The sequence below is a fragment of the Dinoponera quadriceps genome, unplaced genomic scaffold (assembly GCF_001313825.1).
Source record: "Dinoponera quadriceps isolate SergipeBrazil2010 unplaced genomic scaffold, ASM131382v1 scaffold1683, whole genome shotgun sequence".
NCBI classification, from domain to species: domain Eukaryota; kingdom Metazoa; phylum Arthropoda; class Insecta; order Hymenoptera; family Formicidae; genus Dinoponera; species Dinoponera quadriceps.
Genome location: NW_014555750.1, coordinates 36696 through 57561, shown reverse-complemented (window position 1 = coordinate 57561; position 20866 = coordinate 36696). Strand labels below are relative to the sequence as shown.

Here is a 20866-nt window from a genome sequence, read left to right as displayed (position 1 = left end):
CATACGTACTTTACTAGCAAGTCTTATGTAGATTAAATCCCGTTCTTTATTTTGTTTCAGATAACACGAGTTCCTAGAATCACGGTCGCCCGTAGAGGCCCTCTTGAAAAAGGAGATTACGAAAATTGGCCCAGTAGCCACCATTTTGTATCAAAATGTCAATATAAAAATTTTTTTATACACTCAAATACATGTTTAATAAAGCCTGAAAGAGAGAAATTCGATTCCTTTTTCCTTACTCCCAGAATAAATTGTCAAAGTTAAGCCTTTTTTGAGGGCTCTAGACTGGCCTAACCCCTTAACCGTTTTAGTGCCGGGGGTTTTTAAAAATCCGTGTCGGATTGTGCCATGCACCGCGATAGCGCTTCGTTCATTTATCTGCGAGTAACGCCGAACGACGCGATCGCGCTGCTTTTTTTTCGTCGAAATATGCCGCTCGGCGCGCTCGCGCTTCATTTAATCAGTCATATCAAAAACGTTATACTAAACACTCAAAAGTTTGCGAAATTTGGAACCGAGATTGTTGCGAATTGATGATCATGACCAAACATCGCGGCACATTTCACCACAGTACGCGGACAGCGCGATCGCGCTGCGTGGCGCTAAAACAGTTACAGTTCATGTTGCGATATAACACTAAACATACGAGTATATCTCAACTATTAGAATAATTTTAATAATTTTACATCACTTTGCAATTTTCGTCATTTAGAAAATGCCCATCTATCTAAACTTATCTGCGATATTTTACAATATTTAAATATTACTTATTCATTATTTTCTAAATGTTCCCTTATACAAATAATTAAAGAGGCTTAAGATGAACCCATAAACCACCAATAGGTTGTAGCACAATATTGCCTTGCATAAACTTGAGAGGCTCCTTCGGCGGCTTAAGCGATAACTCCAGAGTATAATTCTTCATTATCATGGCTAGATTAGCCTTTGTCTGCAACATAGCCATTCTCATTGCCACGCAGGTCTTCGGACCCTCACCGAACGGCAAAAAAGTATACTTCTCGATCTCCGTCTTTCTATCCGAGGAGAAACGATTGGGATCAAAAACATCCGGATTGTGCCAATAATTCGAGTTTCTGTGTATTTCATAGACATTCACGAAGATCTCTGTTCCGGGATTGATGCAGCAGCTGAGTTCATCCGAACTCTTCAGTTCGAACTCCTCAGTGCATATTTTGCCCATGCAGGGCAGAATAGGATAGAGTCTTTGCGATTCGTTGATCACTTGATCTATGTACGTCATTTCCTTCAGCGCGTAGTAGGACAATTGGCCGTCATACTTTGCAAGAACAGTCCTCACCTCGTCGCGGAGTTTTTGTTGAACGTGCGGATGACGTGCAATTTGATAAGCTGCGAGGCCTAGTGTCACAGTCGACGTATCATGCATATTCATGTAGAGAGTGAAAACAAGTGAAGTAACCACATTGTAGTCAATTTCCTTGGTTTCTTTCAGATCCAACATTAGTTGCAAAAAGTTAAATTTACGCGTATTCTTCTCCTGTTGCCTAATGTGCACTATCTCTTTTATGAAGCCAAAAAAGAAGTCCTGAATCTTTGCGGATACTTATGATATTCCTAGTATTCGTTTAAAATAATGAAAGTACAAACAAAAAGTCTGCCTTAACAGCCTGATGAAACTCGTCCCGAACATCAACTCGGTTATTTTGGTTACTGACGTCACGTCAGATTCGTCTTTGAAGCACACATTTTCCACACTGAAACTGGAAACTGGAACCACTATAAGCCGCCACTGAAGAACTATATCTGTAAGCCAGATTATTTATCTTGAGTTCTATCGTGTTATTATTTGCCTTTAGTTTGTCGTTCAGATAATTTTCGAGATTGTTGCACACCTGCTGGATGCAGTTCAAAAAGATTTTTATGTTTCTGGTAGTAGACGCGAGACCTATGTGTTTCCTGCCTATCAACCATGTATCGCCATAGCAGAAAAAAGGGTTCGCAGCGTTCAGACGGTCCAGATGAGAATCGATTTTCCATACGTTCCTGGAAAAACTTGCGAAGTTGGTCTGCAGGACAGTCTTTACCAGTTCCGGCTCGCGAATCACCAACGCAGGCGTCGTCTGATGGTAGAAACCTACCATACTGCGATCTGGATAAGGGTCACAGATCCGTTGAACGAGATCAACCAGAGTTGTTCGCATGACAAGCAACGGCAATGTATGCCCGAATCCTGGAAGTGTGCCCTTCGCGCACAGAATGTTACGGTCACGCCAATAGTTATAATTTCTGGTTAGATAAATATATGCCGCCACGATACTTCCAAGGGCAAAGGTGAATAATAAAACCACCATCATGGTGGCCGCGTCTTATGGAAAATTATATACCACTTATATTCTTCGAACAGTCGATATGAACTGACTCTATGAGGAAAATAAATCTTTATATATGTGGACCCCTTCTCTTTGTACCACAGCATAAGCTGACAATGTTGCTTTTCTTATCAATTTGTTCTCTGAACCATAAGACATTATTTATTTTTACTGGTCATAAATGGGACAGACATTTATATTACGTCGAAATGAAATTTACGGTGACTGCGTGGATAGACATATGTTCACGAATTATCGATGTTTTCTATCGTTCGTTTTTCTTCGATAAATCAAAGGTTATTCTCGACATATCAATATACTTTTCAAGGGGAAGTACTGTTGCGAAAATGGGTTAATATACAAGATATTTAAAAATAAGTTCGATAGCAGTCACATATTTATAAACTTGGTTTTATAGACAAAAGTCTTACCCTTTTACAAGTGCCCGCGCAAAATTTGGGGTTATTATTGGGTGCTTGAATTAATTCTCACTGATTTGTTACAAAAATTCATGTTTATTATAAAAGAACGGTACATTATATCTTATTCAAAGCATTATCCTTGGGAATCTACAACCTTTTCTCACTTTTTAGATAACACATGAATTCCGCGGCAGAAAAATTCAGTTCTTTCGAGGCGATCCAATCATCGAACCATTTTTTGACATTTTCGAGTGAACTTAAATGTTGCTCAGAAGAGCCATGCTGAATCGACCGAAACAAATGGTAATCAAAAAGAGTAACGTCCGGTGTATAAATAACTGACTTAAGAAAATATAGTACATATATATTGTTATTTTTATTTACAACGATATTTATGTTATGTAACAAGCAAGTAATATTTAAGGTATTATGTGAAATTGATGTTTACGAAAATAACACTTGTATGCATGTTATAAGCAGCATGAACTGTTTGCTTGTTTTCACAGATAAATATTGTTGCGTAAGGTACGACCGATATCTTACTACGCAAAATTGTGCGTAATAAACACTATTGAAGTATTATACAGACATAGCTGTAATTGTAAAATCTTAGGAAATAAATAATTGGCGTGATAACAAGAATAGAGATATCAATCTAATGTTATCTGTTATCTGTGTAATCTGTTACCTTCAGCAGATAACGGAGTAAATTATTGTAACTCGTTAGAAAGGATTGAAAAATTTTTCGCAGTTAAAGTCGTCGGATAAAAACCTCCTTTCGGTAACAGAATTGTAGGTACCATCTTTAAAGGTACTTCTGTTTTGGAGGACAGTTCCAATCTGTATTTTCTCAGAAACATATCTAGACCCGCTTTTATCTGCAACAGAACCATTGTCATTCCAATGCAGGTTCGCGTTCTCTCACTGAAGGGAAGTAAAGTGAACTTCTTGATACTGTGCTTATTTTCCGAGTTTAATCTTTCCGGCTCGTACATTCGGCTTCTCCGTGGCGAGGATCTTCGTACAGAATATGGACGGGTATCATGATGTTCATTCCACGTTCAATGTGATAGGTGAGTCCGTCGGACCCTTCCAACTCAGTCGATTCTGTATAAGACTTGATTAAGACCACCGCCACGAATAAAATTCTCTGTTAAGTAAAATTCGTTCAAGACCTGGTCCATATAAGTCATTTCTTTCAGCGTAGGTAAACTTGCCGTCATATTCGGGAGCACGGAAATGATCTCTTCTCGTAATTTCTTCTGTAATTCGGGATAAGTAGCTAAGTGAAAGCCAACGAAGCTCATCATGAAACTAGAAGTCTCGTAATCGTCGATGAAGATCCGCATGAGACGCTAAGACATCTATGTTGAAATTATCACCTTCCATACGCTCCAATTCCACCATTAATTGGAGAAAATAATTTCTTTATGTTTCGCTCGTTCTTTTTTGTTATATAATATCCGCCTTTAACCCCTTAACCTACAATGACGGGCAGAGCCCGCGTACGATGGTCGGGCCAAACGTAAATATTACGGGCATAGCCCGCGTACGATGGTCGGGCCAGAAGTGAATATTACGGGCATAGCCCGCGTACGATGGTCGGGCCAGAAGTGAATATTACGTGAAATATTTGATATGCAATTACAGCCTGATGCAATAATTGTTTATTACAAATTGTTTATTACAAAATGTTTATTTATACAAAAATCCAAAATACAAAATTAGTAATCTGTAACGGTATGATATAGTTCAAAGCATTCCGGTACATGTAACGGAACTTTACACTTTTTACACTCCCATGTTGTTTCTTTACGTTTTTTATGTTTGTAACAACTGTACAACGTTTGTGACAACTGTACAACGTTTTGACGGTCTTGATTTAGATTGCCCGTCATGTTTACGATTGGCCCGATCAGCGTGTTACACAAGTCGTGCGAATGACCCGAACGCTGCGCGAGCTTGTATACGATTTCGGCCCAACATCTTCGAATCTAAATCGTAGGTTAAGGGGTTAATAAATCCATTTCTATAAAATATCCGTTCTTTTTTGTTATATAATATTCGTGACCAATGAAATTTATTATTAATTGAAATCCTTTTGATCTAATTGACATTGACATTGGCTTATTTCTTTTTATATGCCATCCTATAGAAGAGAGAGAATTGTGCGCTTGATGATACAATTGCTGGCTATTATCCAATCGGAATGTATGTGATCTACATCTCGTATTATGTGATAAATGAGATATGTCGAGTTGAAACTCATGTGTTTGCTTCACACACATAAAATAGATTTAATCATCAATAATATCAATAATTCTTTGAATTAATAATTTTACATAAATTAAGTCATGTTGTTTTATTAGACAAACAGAAATAATTTTCCTTTTCAATAATAAGATATAATGATATACGTGGGTCTGAAGAACTTCATCGAATTATATCACACACACACACACACACACACACACACACGCGCGCGCGCGCCTGTATGCAATTACTTAATTTGTATCGAACACTCAAAGAAAAACGCTCGCAATACGCCAAAAGACATGACAAAATTATTCTTCTCTATGACAATGTTAGACTACATGTTGCAACACCAATGAAGGAAATCTTGGAAGCATTTGGATGGGACGTTTTACCCCGCCAGCTCTATTCACTAGACGATGCTCCTTTAGATTACCATTTGTTTCGGTAGATGCAGTATGGCATTTCCGAGCAGCACTTCAATTCTCTCGAAGATGTCAAAAAATGGCTCGATGACTGGATCGCCTCAAAAGAACCTGAATTTTTCTACCGCGGAATCCATGTGTTACCCGAAAAGTGAGAATAGGTTATAGTTTCCGAAAGACAATACTTTGAATAAGATATAATGTACCGTTCTTTTAATTAACTTTCAATTAAATGTTTAAATAAATATGAGTTTTTGCAGCAAAGAATAGCGAGAATTAATTCAAGCAATACATGGAAAATTTTTTCCCGGGAATATTTTTATGAAATACGATTACAGTTTTTAATTTCAGAATATTTGAATTAAATATTTATAATTAAATATTTATGAATATACGTATAATATTGTGTGCAGGGGGATTTATATATATTTCTATATAATACGATATTTATATATATTTATAGTAGAAATGAACATTCTTAGAATATTGGCAAATTTAATTTATTGCGCATGTGTAATATATTGATTTATGCGTGTGAATATATTGATTTAACTGAAAAATAATCCTGTAGAGGTATGTACATTATGACACACGTACTTCTAATTCGAAACTGTGATTTGCGCGCGTGAGACTTCTTTCCTGAATTTTTTAATTCCATAAGCTCCCTATTAACAACATTCGATGAAATATTCTATACACATTCATAGAACATTTATAGTAGTGTTATTCGAATAATTATGAACATATTATGAACATATAACAATGTTTAGTACATTCTATGAATATACAAATATTCGTAATGAATGTATATCTGTAATTGTGCATGGAATATTCCCACGCTATCTGGGTTACAGGTTCACGTGCACGCGAAAATATTTATATTTTTAATAGGATATCGTATAAACTTTATGTATTATCTGCGTGTAAAAAGCAACCTTAAAATTTATTGCATACAGTTTTGTTCTAAAGATTATATATAGATATAGATATAGGTTGTCTAAGAATTTTTTTATGAGAAGTTTTATTAGAAGGGATAATATTTCATTAATTTATTAATATATAATACACAATATAAAAAAATACAATGCAAAACAACGTTTAGCTCTTATTTCTCAATGAAATGTCCATGTTTTGTATCCATTTGAAAATCGTCGAGAGAATTCTGTTTAATGCAGTGTTTGCACGTTTATTTGCTAATAAAGGCTAATCTGTGTCAATGTAGCAGTTCTGTTCTCCGAGTCCTCAGCAGTCGCGACTGAAACGTCGTCAACATCAGAGTACCATACGTCGGACTGATTTTCGAATTAAAGTGCTATTTGTTACTTGACAGCAGCAAGATGGCCATCGTATTTTGGACTTTAGTTGCCGGAATGTTTGTTGCCCTGTATATTTTTTTAACAAGAAATTTTAAATACTGGCAAAAGCGAGGTGTTCCATGCGCGTCTGGAGCTCTGCCTGGCGTAGGTCATATGTTATCGGTAGTGTGCTTCAAGATTTCATACGCCGATCGCTTTCGTCAGATGTACAAGGAAAACAAGAATTCCAGCATGGTCGGTTTCTATAATTTTTCGTCGCCAGCCTTGATGGTTATCGAACCGGAATTAGTGAAGACAGTGTTGCAGACTAATTTTGCGAGCTTCCAAGAGAATGCAATTCATATCGATCCGGATTTGAATCCTCTCGTGGCGAATAATCCTTTCTTGACGACTGGGGAGAAATGGATGAGCGGAAGGAAACGTTTGACCTATGCGTTCTCCAGCATGCGACTGAAGGTATTGTTGGAGAGTGTTAAATCGGTATGCGTAATATTCGAGAGCTTCGTGGACAGGAAATTGGATAAAATGGAGAGAGCGGAATTTGAGCTACAGGACTTGTTCTCCAGATATACCGCGCAGGTGGTGGCGAGCGCGGGTTTCGGCGTAGACGGACACTGTTTCGACAAGGAAGAGAGCAGCGCGTCCTTCAGAAATATCGCCAAGAAAGTTTTAGAGCCATCTACTCGAAACGCGATTTTGTTCACCATCATTACACTTTTTCCTGGTTTGAACAGAATTTTCAGGATGAGTTTCATTCCGAAAGAAGTCGATCGTTTCTTCCGAAAACTGGTTTCGGATGTCATGCAGAAAAGGAGAACGGAAGATATATCCAGGAATGATTTTCTCCAGTTGATGGTCGAACTGGAACGAATGGAGGGCGACAAGTTTGACATAGGAGTGCTCGCGTCTCATGCCACATCGTTTATAATCGACGGCTATGACACCTCCAGCAGAGCTTTGAGTTTCATTGGCTTTCAATTAGCCACTCATCCGGAAGTGCAGCAGAAGTTACGTAAAGAGGTGGTGTCTGTACTCTCTAAATACGACGGCGTTCTCACGTACGAGGCCTTGAAGGAAATGACGTACATGGATCAAGTGATAAACGAGTCGCAGAGAATTATGCCTATGGGGGAAGTGCTGTTTAAACTTTGTACGGCGAAATGCGAGCTGAAAGGATCCGATGGTCTCGTTTGCTCTGTAGAACCCGGCATGACAATTATGGTACCCGTTATCGCACTGCAAGAAGATCCTCGGTATTGGGACAAGCCCGAAATATTTGATCCTGAAAGATTCAGCCCGGACAGGAAACACAATATCGAGAGATTCACCTTTTTACCCTTCGGCGAAGGACCTCGGATCTGCGTCGGGATGAGGATGGCTCTATTGCAAATGAAAGCGTGTCTTGCTGTGCTCTTAAAAAAGTACAGTCTGGAGCTTTCACCCAGGACACAGATACCCTTGAAGATGATCCCCGGAACTTTCTTGCCAACACCGGAGGGCGGTCTATGGGTATTCATTCGACAACTCTAATTGCGAGATTTTTCTTTATGATTCGTCGATATCAGATATTTCCTAATTCCAACAGCAAAATATACGTTTTAAAATATATAGAAAATACTTCAAGAAAATAAGTTTGCATATATTGTATTAATAAAGAAACACGTGTATTTTGCGATATTATAAGATTTTTTAAGAATTAAAACGTCAAACGAGTTAGCGGTAGAATATAAATGAAGTGATGTTTCCGAACTATTAAACCAAATAATCTTAACAGTTTATAATACACAAATCTGTAATACACAATAACTTTTTGACATAATAAATAATTATATTACCCTTGAAGATAATCCAAGGAAGTTTCTTGCCATCACCGGAAAGCGGCTTGTAGGTATTTGACAACTCTAATTACAAGAACTTTGTTTACTACTCGTTGATATCAGATATTTAAGATTTTCTAATTTCAGTAGCAAAAAAATAATTGTCTGCAATAAAAATTTTTATGTAAAAATACGTTGAAAGAGAAATATCATTTAATATTCATATCAAACATGTCAGGATTTTATATCAGAATTTTGTAGTTTAGTTGGTGTTAGGTACAAATAAATACGATATCTTCTATACGGAAAATCCACCTTTTAATCTGTGTTGTTTATTTTTTGTAATATTAAGTTATATTTTTTAAAAATTATATAACTGTGTTAGCTATAATATATACATAGATAATAAAAATATATTTACAGCATAATATCGTGATTCAAGATTCAGAGGTTTTGATTTCAAATCTCATCAGTGATAAGAGTATTTTTCAAATACGATATAATCTGATTCAATTAAATATTCAATAGAATGTAATTAAAAAAGTTTTATCTTTAAGTGCCATATTCCCAGTAGCGCATCAAAAGGAAACCTCCCATAATTTTACTACTTATTAAGTAAAATTACACTTCTAGATATTTATTTCAATACTCAAATAATAAATGTTAATTTGAGACAAAGCTGAAGTAAATATATACATATACAATATTACAAATATATAAATATTATAATTTTTATTTTCCTTATTAATATTATGTTTATGTCCTTATTAATAATATATTATATTTATATTTATGCATCAGTTGAATCTAATAGAGATACATAAATAAAAGAGGTGTGAGTGTTTAAATATGTTGATATATATCTCGAGAGAATATCACATTAAATTATAAATTACCCACTATTATATTTTCAAAATAAAACGGTCGATAATTCTGAAATTTGTCTATAATATCTATATATTAGTCTTTGATATTACGGTTGTTTTCTAAACTTCTATCCTGTTGGTAATACAAATAAGTTTCCGCCGTTTTTTTTATAAAAATGATCAATTTATTTAAAAAAAAATATACGTTACATTTTATTCAAAATATTGTCCGTCACTAGCTACTACTTTTTGCCATCTTTCTGGCAGCATTCGGATGCCACGTCGAAAAAACTCTTCATCTTTTGAGGCTACCCATGAATCGACCCAATTTTTGGCTTCTTCGTAAGAAGTGAAGTGCTGCTCGACCAGGGCGTGAGCCATCGACCGGAACAAGTGGTAGTCCGAAGGAGCAATGTCTGGTGAATACGGCGGGTGGGGTAAGACATTCCATTGTAAAGCTTCCAAAGTATCTTTGACGACTTTTGCAACATGTGGCCGAGCATTGTCGTGCTGAAAAATCACTTTGTCATGTCTTTTGGCATATTGGGGGCGTTTAAGCTTCAATTCTTGGCTTAATTGCATCAGTTGCTGTTGATAACATTCTCCAGTGATAGTTTCGTTAGGCTGGAGTAGCTCGTAATTGATTACTCCGAGCTGATACCACCAGATGCACAACATTAGTTTCTTGCCATGAATATTCGGTTTGGCCGTTGAAGTTGGTGCATGGCCGGACTTACCCCACGATTTCCTACGCTTTGGGTTGTCGTAGTGGATCCACTTTTCATCCCCCGTCACTATTCGATGCAAAAAACCCTTCCGATTTTGTCTTTGGAGAAGTTGTTCGCACGTGAAAAGACGGCGTTCGACGTCTCTGGGTTTGAGTTCATGCGGAACCCAATTTCCTTGCTTTTGTACCATACCAATGGTCTTGAGACGGTTTGAAATCGCTTGTTGAGTCACTCCCAAGTTTTCTGCGAGCTGCTCTTGAGTTTGGCATGAGTCTTGGTCCAATAATGCCTCTAACTCAGCGTCTTCAAACTTTACTGGCCTTCCTTCTTTATCTTCCACGTCAAACTCGCCGTTTTTAAACTTTTAAAACCACTCACGACAACTTCTCTCACTTAAAGCAGCATCACCGTAAACTTCTACAAGCGACCGATGCGCCTCAGCAGCAGATTTCTTTAAATGAAAGAAATAAATCAAAACTTCCCGTAAATGACGCTTATTCGGTACAAAACTCGACATTTTCGAACGAAAAAAATGTATACTGCCAATACAAAGTCAATAGTATTTTAAGATTATGTTGTTGCCAGGTGTCCAAACTTTCTATGTGATGTTTTACATCTGACGATTTCAAAGTAATCTTGTCGGTGAAGCCATCTTTTGAAAAACGGCGGAAACTTATTTGTATTACTAATATATAAATATGTCATATTAGCGGAAATTTATTTTATTAGAAAATTCCTACATGTTTAGATATACAAGTTTATGATTAAATATTTACGAAACGATACTATGAAAATTATTAAAATTTCTGTTACTGTTGCAGATCGAGGGAGAGGCTCGACCGCCGGTTGCGGCGCATCAGGCGAGGTAGTTCGCGCGCGCCGGACTCTCGCCGTCGGAACTAGCGGAGCATGCCGCGGGGCAATGCGCCGCCTGGGTAATTCACCAGCGAGCGAACTCGGTATATAGGAGTGCTGCATGGGAGCACTTGAGAGACTGCTTTCGCCTTCCATAATACTTGGCTCGATAGAGCAGAGGTACTACGCGTAGCGTACCATTTGGTTTCTGTGTGTTTGGGTATTGTAAGGTCGTCCTTGGTGGTGAATTGGCCTTAGTGTCGGAACGGTATTTCGCAGTTGTGACCTTGAACGCCACAAGTTCTTTCGAGCGGAGGACCGAAAGATATATCCGCGGAGCACCACGATGTGGCTCGATAGCTCTTCACGCTCGAAAACTGTGAGAAAGGCCGGGATTGGTCGTATGGCCCGATCGAAGGTCATCAGTAGAGTAAAAACTGCCGTGCGTATCACATCGTTCGCTGCGACTCGCTGTTGTCGCGGAGCTTGGCAACTCGTTTCTAGGCACGGAGGTAATCCGACTCTTCAATATCTATCTTCAGGTTGAGGAGAGTCGCCGACGGCGGGGAAGCTTTCTTCGCGAACTGGAAGTCCAGGGAGAAGTTCGGATCAGCCCGGTATCCATCGTTAGCCATGTGGGTCGTTGGGGGGATCCCATGCATCGGGCCACTACCGACCGTCGGCATAGTGGGTCGCGAACGCAGGGGTCGGTCGCATCGGATGACAGCCGACATTTGTCAGCAACGTGGGTCGCTGACGGCCGAAGCGTGCGAGACCGTCATTGGAGGCACGATACCCTGTATCGGAGCGTCGTGTGGCCTCTCAGTCTAATATCTATTACTAACAATATGATTATAAGTTATTTTTCCTTATTGTTATTTTTGTTATGTGAAGGCAAGAGAAAGGGGGAGGTAATATCAAATGTCACATAATAACGGAAAGAAGTCTAAATATTTTATACGAACTGTGACGAAAAAAAAGGGAAAAACATTTAAATTTGGCGTGACGTAATTTTTGAACGGCCCCTTAAAAAGATTTCAAGAAAAATCATTAACAATACTTTAAGGATAATGCAATAAAAAGAAAATGTAATAAATAGAAATTCTAAATAAAAAAGACTGAAAGGTCAAGTAATTTTGATAGAAGTATTACACAAATCTACTCGTAAATAGATTGTTCGTGATATGAAGTTCACTTTCTATTTAGAAATTATCGCAATATTTACACAAGCCGAAAATAAGATGATAACATCATGCGATAACATGATATACGATAAAAATACTTCAGGTAATTCTTATTTTTAAGAGACACGCAAAATATTTTTTCAACAGTCGACGCTGATAAGTTTGTAGAAGCAGATTAATCGCGGTGTGCTTCGTCGAAAAAGTAGACCGTGATGGACTTCGTACTTCTCTCCTTATTTCTCGGAGGGCTCGTCATAGCGTATTACTTTTATTTAACCAGAAATTATAGTTACTGGCACAATCAAGGCATACCATGTGCGAAGGGCCTTCTTCCCGGGCTCGGGCATATGTGGCCGGTGATGTTTTTGAAGATGAGTCTGGCCGATTTCGGCCGACAGATCTACGAGAGACATCCAGAACATAGCATGGTCGGTTTTTACGACAAAACGGATCCCGCACTGGTGATACGTGACCCAGAACTGGTTAAAACGGTGATGCAGTCGAATTTCGCCAGTTTCTCCGACAATCTATTGAAAGTGGACCCTGATCTCGATCCTCTCTTTGTAGTGAATCCCTTCTTCGCTTCCGGTGAAATGTGGCTCATGTTCCGGAAGCGTCTGACTCACGCGTTTACCGGGAAACGCATAAGGATGCTGTACAGTTGTGTCGAACAAGTTTGCAGGAAGTTCGACGACTACCTGGAAAGAAAGTTTGAGCTGAGCGCAAACAACGGTGTGATGGAGCTTGAGATGAGGGATCTGTTCTCCAAGTATACTGGTGAGGTAGTTGCCAATGCAAGCCTTGGTATTGAAGGTTTCTGCTTCGACGACGAACGTCACTCGGCGTCGTTTGTCATGATGGGCAAACTGGTGTTCGATCCAACGCCTCTCGGTAAGATCGTGCAAACTTTGAACTTCTTCCTGCCCGAGCTTAATAATATCTTGCGGATGCCGTTCGTGCCCAAGCACGTGGACCATTTCTTCCGCAGCACCGTGAAAGAGGTGCTGCGCATCAGACGCCAGAAGATCGAGCATAGAAACGACTTCTTACAGTTGATGGTGGACCTGGAGAAGACCGAGGGCGAGCAGATCGATGAAGGTCTCCTCACCGCCCACGCTTTCTCCTTTTTCGCGGACGGTTATGATACGTCCAGTGTTACCTTGAGCTTCGTCGCTTATCAGCTTGCCCAACATCCACTCATACAGCAGCGGCTTCGCGACGAAGTGGAGACAGTGCTCGCCAGGTACGATGGCCAATTGACCTATGAGTCGTTGAAAGAGTTGACGTATATGGATCAGGTGATCAGCGAGTCTCAGAGACATTACACCTCGGGAGGTGCTATGGGTAAAGTCTGCACCGAAGAGTTCGAGCTGAAGGGTTCGGATGGGCTGCGCTGTCGTGTAAAACCGGGAACGAAAATAATCATCTCTGTCTTCGGATTACACAAAGATCCGAAATACTGGCCCGACGCAGATGTCTACGATCCTGAGCGATTTGCCGCGAATAGAAGGGCGGAGATCAAAAAATTCACTTTCTTACCGTTCGGCGAAGGTCCGAGGGCCTGCGTGGGCATGAGAATGGCATTGTTGCAGGTGAAAGCTTGTTTGGCGACTTTCATAAGAAAATATACCTTAAAAATATCGCCGAAGACCCAAGAACCCTTGAGGATGCAGCCTGGCAGTTTCCTGACGGCGCCTATCGGCGGGATATGGACTTATGTTACACGTGTCTGATACTTCGTAGTAAAAATTACTGGAAAAACTTCTTACACCGAAAGAAAAAACTACAAACATTAAAAAGGAATGTTAGATTCATGAAAATCTTATTTTTTATAAAAATTCTATTTAATTAACATGACGGAAATGTTAATATAATATGAAGAAACGACATCGTTTGTAAAAATTGTAAGATTGACTTAATTATTTATTTCCAAATAGTTAAATTTGTGAAAGTCATAATCATGTTACGTTGATAATTTTAAAATTGTCACGCAGATAGTAATCGTAAGAACGACACTCTTATTAAACAGAAGACGCATCAAAACCTATAAAATAAATAATTTAATTTACACATATATACATATACACGCGCACGCATACACGCTCACGCACGCACGCAACATTTATGTGTGAAATATATATACAGAATATTAAAAAATTATTGCCTACTTCTATAATATTGAATAGCTTATTCAATATAGTTTTACAGTGAAGCCTATGTAGAACTGAAAATTTCGAGATAAAAATGTTGAAATTACTATAGTTACTAAGTAATAGGTGACGGAAGCTGTCCAATGATATCGCATTTCTTTCACGAACTCATACATTAACACTTTGAAGCCTTGGCCTTAAAGATAATTTATTAATGGGATCAATTTTGATGTCTATTAAAAAATGTTCATTGTTGATGTATGTTGCTGTAACTTAGTAACCGATATATCAATTTTAAGTGTGAAAAAACACTTTAAAAGCAGCAGAAAAGTATTGCATGGCAGTTGTCGTCTGCGCACTACCCCGACCTAAACTCGGGTTTAGGACAAAGAGTGTTAAATATGTGTGTTTGCAAAATTACAAACTAATTTGTTACTTTTTATTAAACTTTCACAACTAAGCTCATATCAATAAATAAGACTTATTAATAACTATGAACCTCGTGAAAATCTTTGTTTCCGAATTTTTTGTTTGTCCAAATTTTGTTAATTAAGACGTACAATCCTTTTATTACAAAAAAATAAGTTTCTAGACATATGATAATTCTTACAAAAAAATATTTTTGGCTGTAATAAGTTGCCAGCGATAATTTTTGCCAGTGATACATTACTAACCACACAACACTAAGTCGACTGTTAATTAACTGTAAGTTAACGTGTAAGTTGTCAGAAGTCTAAAATTGACTTTAAAATCAGACTAAATGTCAATTTATAGTTAATTAATAGTCAATAAATCGACTATACAGAATGCGGCGTTAGAATCCGCACAAAAAAATGTTTTGTGAAAAAGTCGTTTATTAAAGCTAATATGAAAGATATAAAAATATGCTTTCAACTTTCACTTAAAGGATCCTTCCTGAAACTTCTTATTCAATATAGCCACCCTGAGTCTCGATCATCATCTCGATCCTGGCTCAAAAACGCGAGCATGCTGTCTTCAAATGGTCATGGTCTATGGCTGTAAATATTGCCTCAATGGCGGCTCGGAGGGAGGCAACGTTGCAGCTCAAATATGTAGTTCTTAATGTTGTATACGTCACTGTTAATAATATTTGACCGAAACATTAGAAATAATGTTTCTACGCTATAATTCTAATATTTAAGAATATAATATTATCAAGTAATAACTTAAAAACATTTATAAAATATTATGTCAAAATGTTTATAAAATCTACATAAAATCAATGTTTTAAAAGATTGATTTAATGTTTCTTGCTTACGTTGTTGTGCGTATATTTTTAGGATATATTGTGAATTTGCATGTCCGCGATGTTTTGTATTTATTTATTGGATATTATAAATTTAGTATCGCCATTATCGTTTTTAAAGTTTTAATTATAGATTATAATAAATTCAGAAGCAAACGATAAGTTACTTTAAAAACAAAAATTATGAAAAATTTATACTAATCATAAGAAATTTTTACTTAATTTCCTTGCTATCAAAATTTTTGAATTATAATTTAATTTTAAATTATAAAATTTATTAAAATTTTTATTTGAAAATTTACTANTTTAAAAATATTAGTCACAGCTATTGAATTTTTCGTATATTTCGTTTTCAAGATAAATTTTTCTCTAATTTCTGGGAATAATATTTTTAAAAATAAAATAGGGCTCTCATTTTCAAATAGTATTCAATGGCCCATTGTGAATTTTTCTATTTTTAAATAATACCCCTCAATAGGAGATTATGTGATGTTTTATTTTCAAATAATAAGACCTAACGACAGATCAAATAAAATTTTATTTTTCAATAGATCGACCAGGATTCTTGAAATTAAAAATATAATTGTACATTCGATTTTTAAATGATTTGGACATTTTTTTCGTTGTAGTAGAGGATGCAGTCAAGAGAGAATCCAAGGAAGAACTTTTTTTTCACAAGCGAATTCTTACATTGGACCATAGTTTGTATTTCGAACTGCATCGAAAATATATTCAAACCGTTTCTAAAAACAAATATACAGATTTAAATGCAGAAATTTCAAATAAAAGAATTTGATTTCACAGAAGTGTAGATAAGAAAGAAATTGAAATATTTAGTAACATAGAGTGAATACTACCGTGGAAGAATAAAGAGTTTTGAAACAAACTGTCTAATATGTGTCATCATAATGATTTGAAAAAAAAATCAATTCTGAATATCGTTTTATGTAAATTAGTTCAAAATAGGCGATGAATATGCCCATATATGCTTTCTAATTCTTTCTTATTCACATTATATCATTCGCTTTATTATCAAATGGAAAATTCGTTAATGAGAAATCGATCCGATCGGCGGGTCCTGCCACTTAAATTCTTCTTGGTAGGTGACGTAAACTACCCAGTAACAGATATTGAGTAGGCCGAAAGACGCGGGGAAAACTACACGAGCCACCCTATCGATGTAAGACACGCTGTTTATGTGCCTCGACAGCCGATCGCCGTATTTTCTATAACTATTGGCTGCCTCACGCTGTCGGCGACGCCTGCAATTTTTAATATTAATTGTAGTTCAATATACATTGTTAATTCATATAAATAATCGAAATAATAAAAACTAATATGTTCATAGAATTATTAATGATTATTTATTATTAGTGCAAATAATTAATACTGACCTCTAAATGATAAAGATAATAAACAGCTCGGGGAAGAAAAATTTCCAGATATACACAGTAAAAAAATTTGAGTTACATTTAACACTTTTCTCAAACGGTCTACTCAAATTTTTGTGTTAATTTAACAAAGTGACTATGTTAAATAGTGAAGTGAAGTAACACAAATAATGTATTAAAAATTAACGGGTACCAACTGTTATTGGGGAAAAATAAAACTAAAACTTGTAAATGATCTTGTTGGGTGCGGTGAACGAACGACCGAGTGCGAGTCGTCGCCGCTACCCTGCAGTTAGTTCACGTAGCTTTGAACTGAGCCGACACACGTCCCCGAGTTTTTTTAACCCAGTCATTTTGTTTTTTATTTCTTTCTTTTTTTACGTAAACTATCAAGAACACTTTATGTGCTTATTTCGTTTCTTGAATATTATTTTGGTTACTCCTCATCTTTTTCAAAAAGCAGCGAATAAATCTACATTTATAATGACTTTTAATTTGTAGATATTGGCATGAATATCGCGCGAACAGTGTAATTACATAAGAAATATATTTAAATATTAACATGTAACAATTACAAACTGCGTGTATATTTTTGTGCACACTTGCAGTGGACTTTAGATAAAACCTGCTTTAAACTTGTTTTCTATTAAGTTGGTGCAAATGAAATGGCCGTTTATAAATATAAAGTTGAAACTTGTATTTTTTTAATTTAAAACTTACATAACTAATCAAAATAACTTCCGCCTACTTGAATACATTTTTGCCAACGTGATCCAAATGCATCAATGCATTTTCTAAAAAAATCTAGAGAGCGTGAAATCGATAAACACCTTAAATGCATTTTTCACACTTCTTTCTTCATTGAAATTTTTGCCCACCAAAAACGCATCCAGATGCTTGAAAAGATGATAATCTGTTGGTGAAATGTCTAGAGAATAGGGAGGGTGNCCGTTTATAAGTATAAAGTTGAAACTTGTATTTTTTAAATTTAAAACTTACATAACTAATCAAAATAGCTTCCACCTATTTCAATACACTTCCGCCAACCTGATTCAAATGCATTAATGCACTTTTTAAAAAATCTGGAGAGTTTGAATTGATAAACTCCTTAAATGCATTTTCACATTTCTTTTTTCATTGAAATTTTTGCCCGCCAAAATCGCACCCAAGATGCTTGAAAAGATGATAATCTGTTAGTGAGATGTCTAGAGAATAGGGAGAGTGAAGAAAAACTTCAATGTTCACTCGACGAGTTTTTGAACGGTTTGTTTTGCAATGTGTGGTTTAGCGTTATCGTGCAACAGCAACATGCCGTGTCTGTTGACCAATGCTGTTGAGCGCACAGTTTTTGGTAAATGGTGGCAATTTCCTGACAGTACTTATCAGAATTTATAACTTTGTTTGGTAAATGAATAATGAACGATACCTTTGCTAGACCACCATACAGACACCATCATTTTCTTGGGATGAAGATTCGATTTTGGAGCCTCATTCGCATCTAACCACTATGCAGAACGTCGGTGGTTGTCGTACAAAATCCATTTTTCATCACAAGTCACAATCCTGTGTAAAATTCCATCTGTATTCTGTCGCAACCACAAAGAAATGCAGATCTCCAAACGTCTCAATCTGTCTCTCTCTATGACTTCATGGGGGACCCATTTATCCAACTTTTTCACTTTTCCCAACTTGTTTAAATATCGGATGGCAGTTGAATGATCAACTTCGAATCTTTTGACAATCTTTCAGACTGTTAACCTTGAATCTATTTCAACAATCTCCTTCAAAACAACGTCATCAATGATGGAAGGTGCGTGTCCGCGAGACAAATTGTCGAGGTTTGTGTCCCCAGAACGAAATTTTTCAAATCAACGTCTCGTCGTTCTTTCACTTACAGTACCTTCACCAAATGCAGTATGAATGTTACGCGTTGTCTCGGCTGCAGTATGACCAAGTTTGAACTCGTACAAGTAAATTACACGAATGTTTCTATTTTCCATCAAGGCGTTAATGCAAACTTCTATGACTAACAGTATAATATAGAAATAAAGTTATGTACGCTAAATCACACGTGGATCATGTACTTTTCACACAGTATATATACACCGTTCTCTGTATGAAAGAAAAGTAATCTATAGGGTGGGAAAGGGGATAGGGGTGGGAAATTCAAAGCACTGAAAACGGCCATTTCATTTACACCAACCTAATATCTATTCTCAAATTTTACTCGATTTTAGAGGAAGTTTTTGAAAAAAACAATTTAGCGGCCCGTAATACATGAATAAATTAAATACCTGAATGCGTCATCGCCCGCTAAGCAATATAGAAACTGTCGCCACAGTGGCAAAATAAGCTCGGTCTGCGTCTGCTGTTCCATCGTCGACGGTTTTGAAGAAACGGCAACAGTGATGGAGCGACAGGAATCTCGTTCGTATGTGATTCCATCCTGCCAAGAACAAAACATTGTTTAAGAGCAATTATTACTCAATAATTTAAGTTTTTACGCTCTCTCTCTCTCTCTCTCTCTCTCTCTCTCTCTCTGTTACAAACGTAATCGTTTCATGCAAGACACAATCAAATCGAAGAGAAAATAAAGGAATTCAGCTATGAACGACGTCTCAAGGAAACGTCTCAATTGTTTACCTCAGGATCTTCTCAAATATACAAGTGATATTTTAGGGCTACATCATATAATGTGGCATGATGAGCTACAACAGACGTAAACGTAAGCAATGTACAAGCTTTGGCGTATGTCATAGAATTTAACATGCTATATAACTAAAAATAAATAATCCGTTCATTCCTAAGTAAATAAAAGGTAATCATTTATAATTGTTCCGAAAATAAATAATCATTTAAAGAATTAATTTAAGATTTTTATGAAATTTATTTCATAAAATATATATACAGTTTCACCCGTTTTACTTACACATCACGGGAACTGAGATTAGTTTGGGACATCCTGTATAAGATTGCTTAAAAAATCTTTCGACATAAAATAAATCATCGTTTTACAAAAATTGTAAATTGTGTTTTAAATTCCATAACAATTTTATCATTTATTTTCATGACATCTAAACACAATTTTTATTTAATTAAAAATGATCAGATTATTCACTTACTCTTAGTTATGTAACATTACATTATATTCTACGACATATGCCTGATTTATGTCATGACTTATGTCTATCGTAGATCATTAGCCCGTATCTACAATATGTAGATATGGTAAGCCTTTAGTATTTTACTCTGAGCACAGAATTGTTACGTAATTTTAAGTAAAAAAAGTTTCCAGCGCTGCCAGACAAGCGTTATTACGATTTTTGACAGCGCTGGAAATGCCTTCTATCAGAAATTAAGTTATATTTTTTTGCTCAGAGCAAAGGATTAAAGGCTCACTACATATATTGTAGTTCCGGACTTAAGCCATACTATGTGCAACAGTCCTTAGGATGCAATTTCTATGGAACAAATCAATATACGAATAGGAAGGTATCAGTAGCATGTCGAACTAACGCTATACAGCGCGCACATGAGAGAGCCGCGTCTTCTAGCGCTCGTATCCAAGATCTCTGGATGGTCGGTCTGTGGACTGCAGGAGATCATCGTGCGTAATGTATCCTCGAACTCTTCTCTACCAATGCCCTTCCACTCTTCCCACTCTTCGTCGTCTAACGGAATCTCGCCGCTGCCGATCTGTGAAGTCACAAGAATATCAAAGCGAAGGTGAATGAATTTAAAGAGCTTTAGCGTTTACGGCTAATGTCTCCCGATATTCGAATTTTTCGAAGATTTGAAATCTCGGCGTTCAGTATTTGAATTTTGAAAATATCAAAGCCACGGA

General features: G+C 36.8%; 5 protein-coding genes across 17 annotated transcripts in view; 3 read left to right on the top strand and 2 right to left on the bottom strand.

Moving 5' to 3' along the window:
* Positions 1-8: 8 nt before the first annotated feature.
* Positions 9-2374, bottom strand: LOC106745316 (cytochrome P450 6B1-like). The gene is made up of 2 exons (XM_014620817.1): positions 1706-2374; positions 9-1581 (listed from the first exon to the last, which is right to left on the bottom strand). Exons 1-2 carry the CDS (start codon positions 2331-2333, stop codon positions 806-808), a joined length of 1404 nt encoding a protein of 467 aa, XP_014476303.1. The 5' UTR covers positions 2334-2374; the 3' UTR covers positions 9-805.
* Positions 2375-6688: 4314 nt separating this feature from the next.
* Positions 6689-8611, top strand: LOC106745324 (cytochrome P450 9e2-like). The gene has a single exon (XM_014620835.1). The coding sequence runs from the start codon at positions 6786-6788 to the stop codon at positions 8292-8294; it is 1509 nt and encodes a 502-aa protein (XP_014476321.1). The 5' UTR covers positions 6689-6785; the 3' UTR covers positions 8295-8611.
* Positions 8612-10926: 2315 nt separating this feature from the next.
* LOC106745321 lies at positions 10927-12048 on the top strand. Its single transcript, XM_014620820.1, has 3 exons — positions 10927-11210; positions 11310-11472; positions 11573-12048. Exons 1-3 carry the CDS (start codon positions 11152-11154, stop codon positions 11960-11962), a joined length of 612 nt encoding a protein of 203 aa, XP_014476306.1. The 5' UTR covers positions 10927-11151; the 3' UTR covers positions 11963-12048.
* A 217-nt stretch (positions 12049-12265) lies between these two features.
* LOC106745319 (cytochrome P450 6a2-like) lies at positions 12266-15151 on the top strand. The gene has a single exon (XM_014620819.1). The coding sequence runs from the start codon at positions 12427-12429 to the stop codon at positions 13945-13947; it is 1521 nt and encodes a 506-aa protein (XP_014476305.1). The 5' UTR covers positions 12266-12426; the 3' UTR covers positions 13948-15151.
* Positions 15152-16193: 1042 nt separating this feature from the next.
* LOC106745322 (gamma-aminobutyric acid receptor alpha-like) overlaps positions 16194-20866 on the bottom strand; it is a 41357-nt gene continuing 36684 nt past the window's right edge. For 12 of the 13 annotated variants that reach the window (XM_014620828.1, XM_014620827.1, XM_014620832.1 and 9 more), the window contains 3 exons: positions 20539-20718; positions 19317-19468; positions 16194-16893 (listed from right to left, as the gene is read on the bottom strand). In XM_014620828.1, the coding sequence (XP_014476314.1) occupies positions 16680-16893; positions 19317-19468; positions 20539-20718 (546 nt within the window). In that variant the 3' untranslated portion in view covers positions 16194-16679. The remainder of the gene's footprint in view (positions 16894-19316; positions 19469-20538; positions 20719-20866) is intronic. The other variant, XM_014620834.1, reaches the window with a different exon arrangement.

Coding starts and splice junctions, on each gene's coding strand:
- LOC106745319 (XM_014620819.1), top strand. CDS start 12,427: ATGGACTTCGTACTTCTCTCCTTATTTCTCGGAGGGCTCGTCATAGCG.
- LOC106745324 (XM_014620835.1), top strand. CDS start 6,786: ATGGCCATCGTATTTTGGACTTTAGTTGCCGGAATGTTTGTTGCCCTG.
- LOC106745316 (XM_014620817.1), bottom strand. CDS start 2,333: ATGATGGTGGTTTTATTATTCACCTTTGCCCTTGGAAGTATCGTGGCG. Junction 1,582..1,705: donor ATGTGTGCTTCAAAGACGAA/TCTGACGTGACG, acceptor GAATATCATAAG/TATCCGCAAAGATTCAGGAC.
- LOC106745321 (XM_014620820.1), top strand. CDS start 11,152: ATGGGAGCACTTGAGAGACTGCTTTCGCCTTCCATAATACTTGGCTCG. Junction 11,211..11,309: donor CTTGGCTCGATAGAGCAGAG/GTACTACGCGTA, acceptor GGTATTTCGCAG/TTGTGACCTTGAACGCCACA. Junction 11,473..11,572: donor TCAGTAGAGTAAAAACTGCC/GTGCGTATCACA, acceptor ATCTATCTTCAG/GTTGAGGAGAGTCGCCGACG.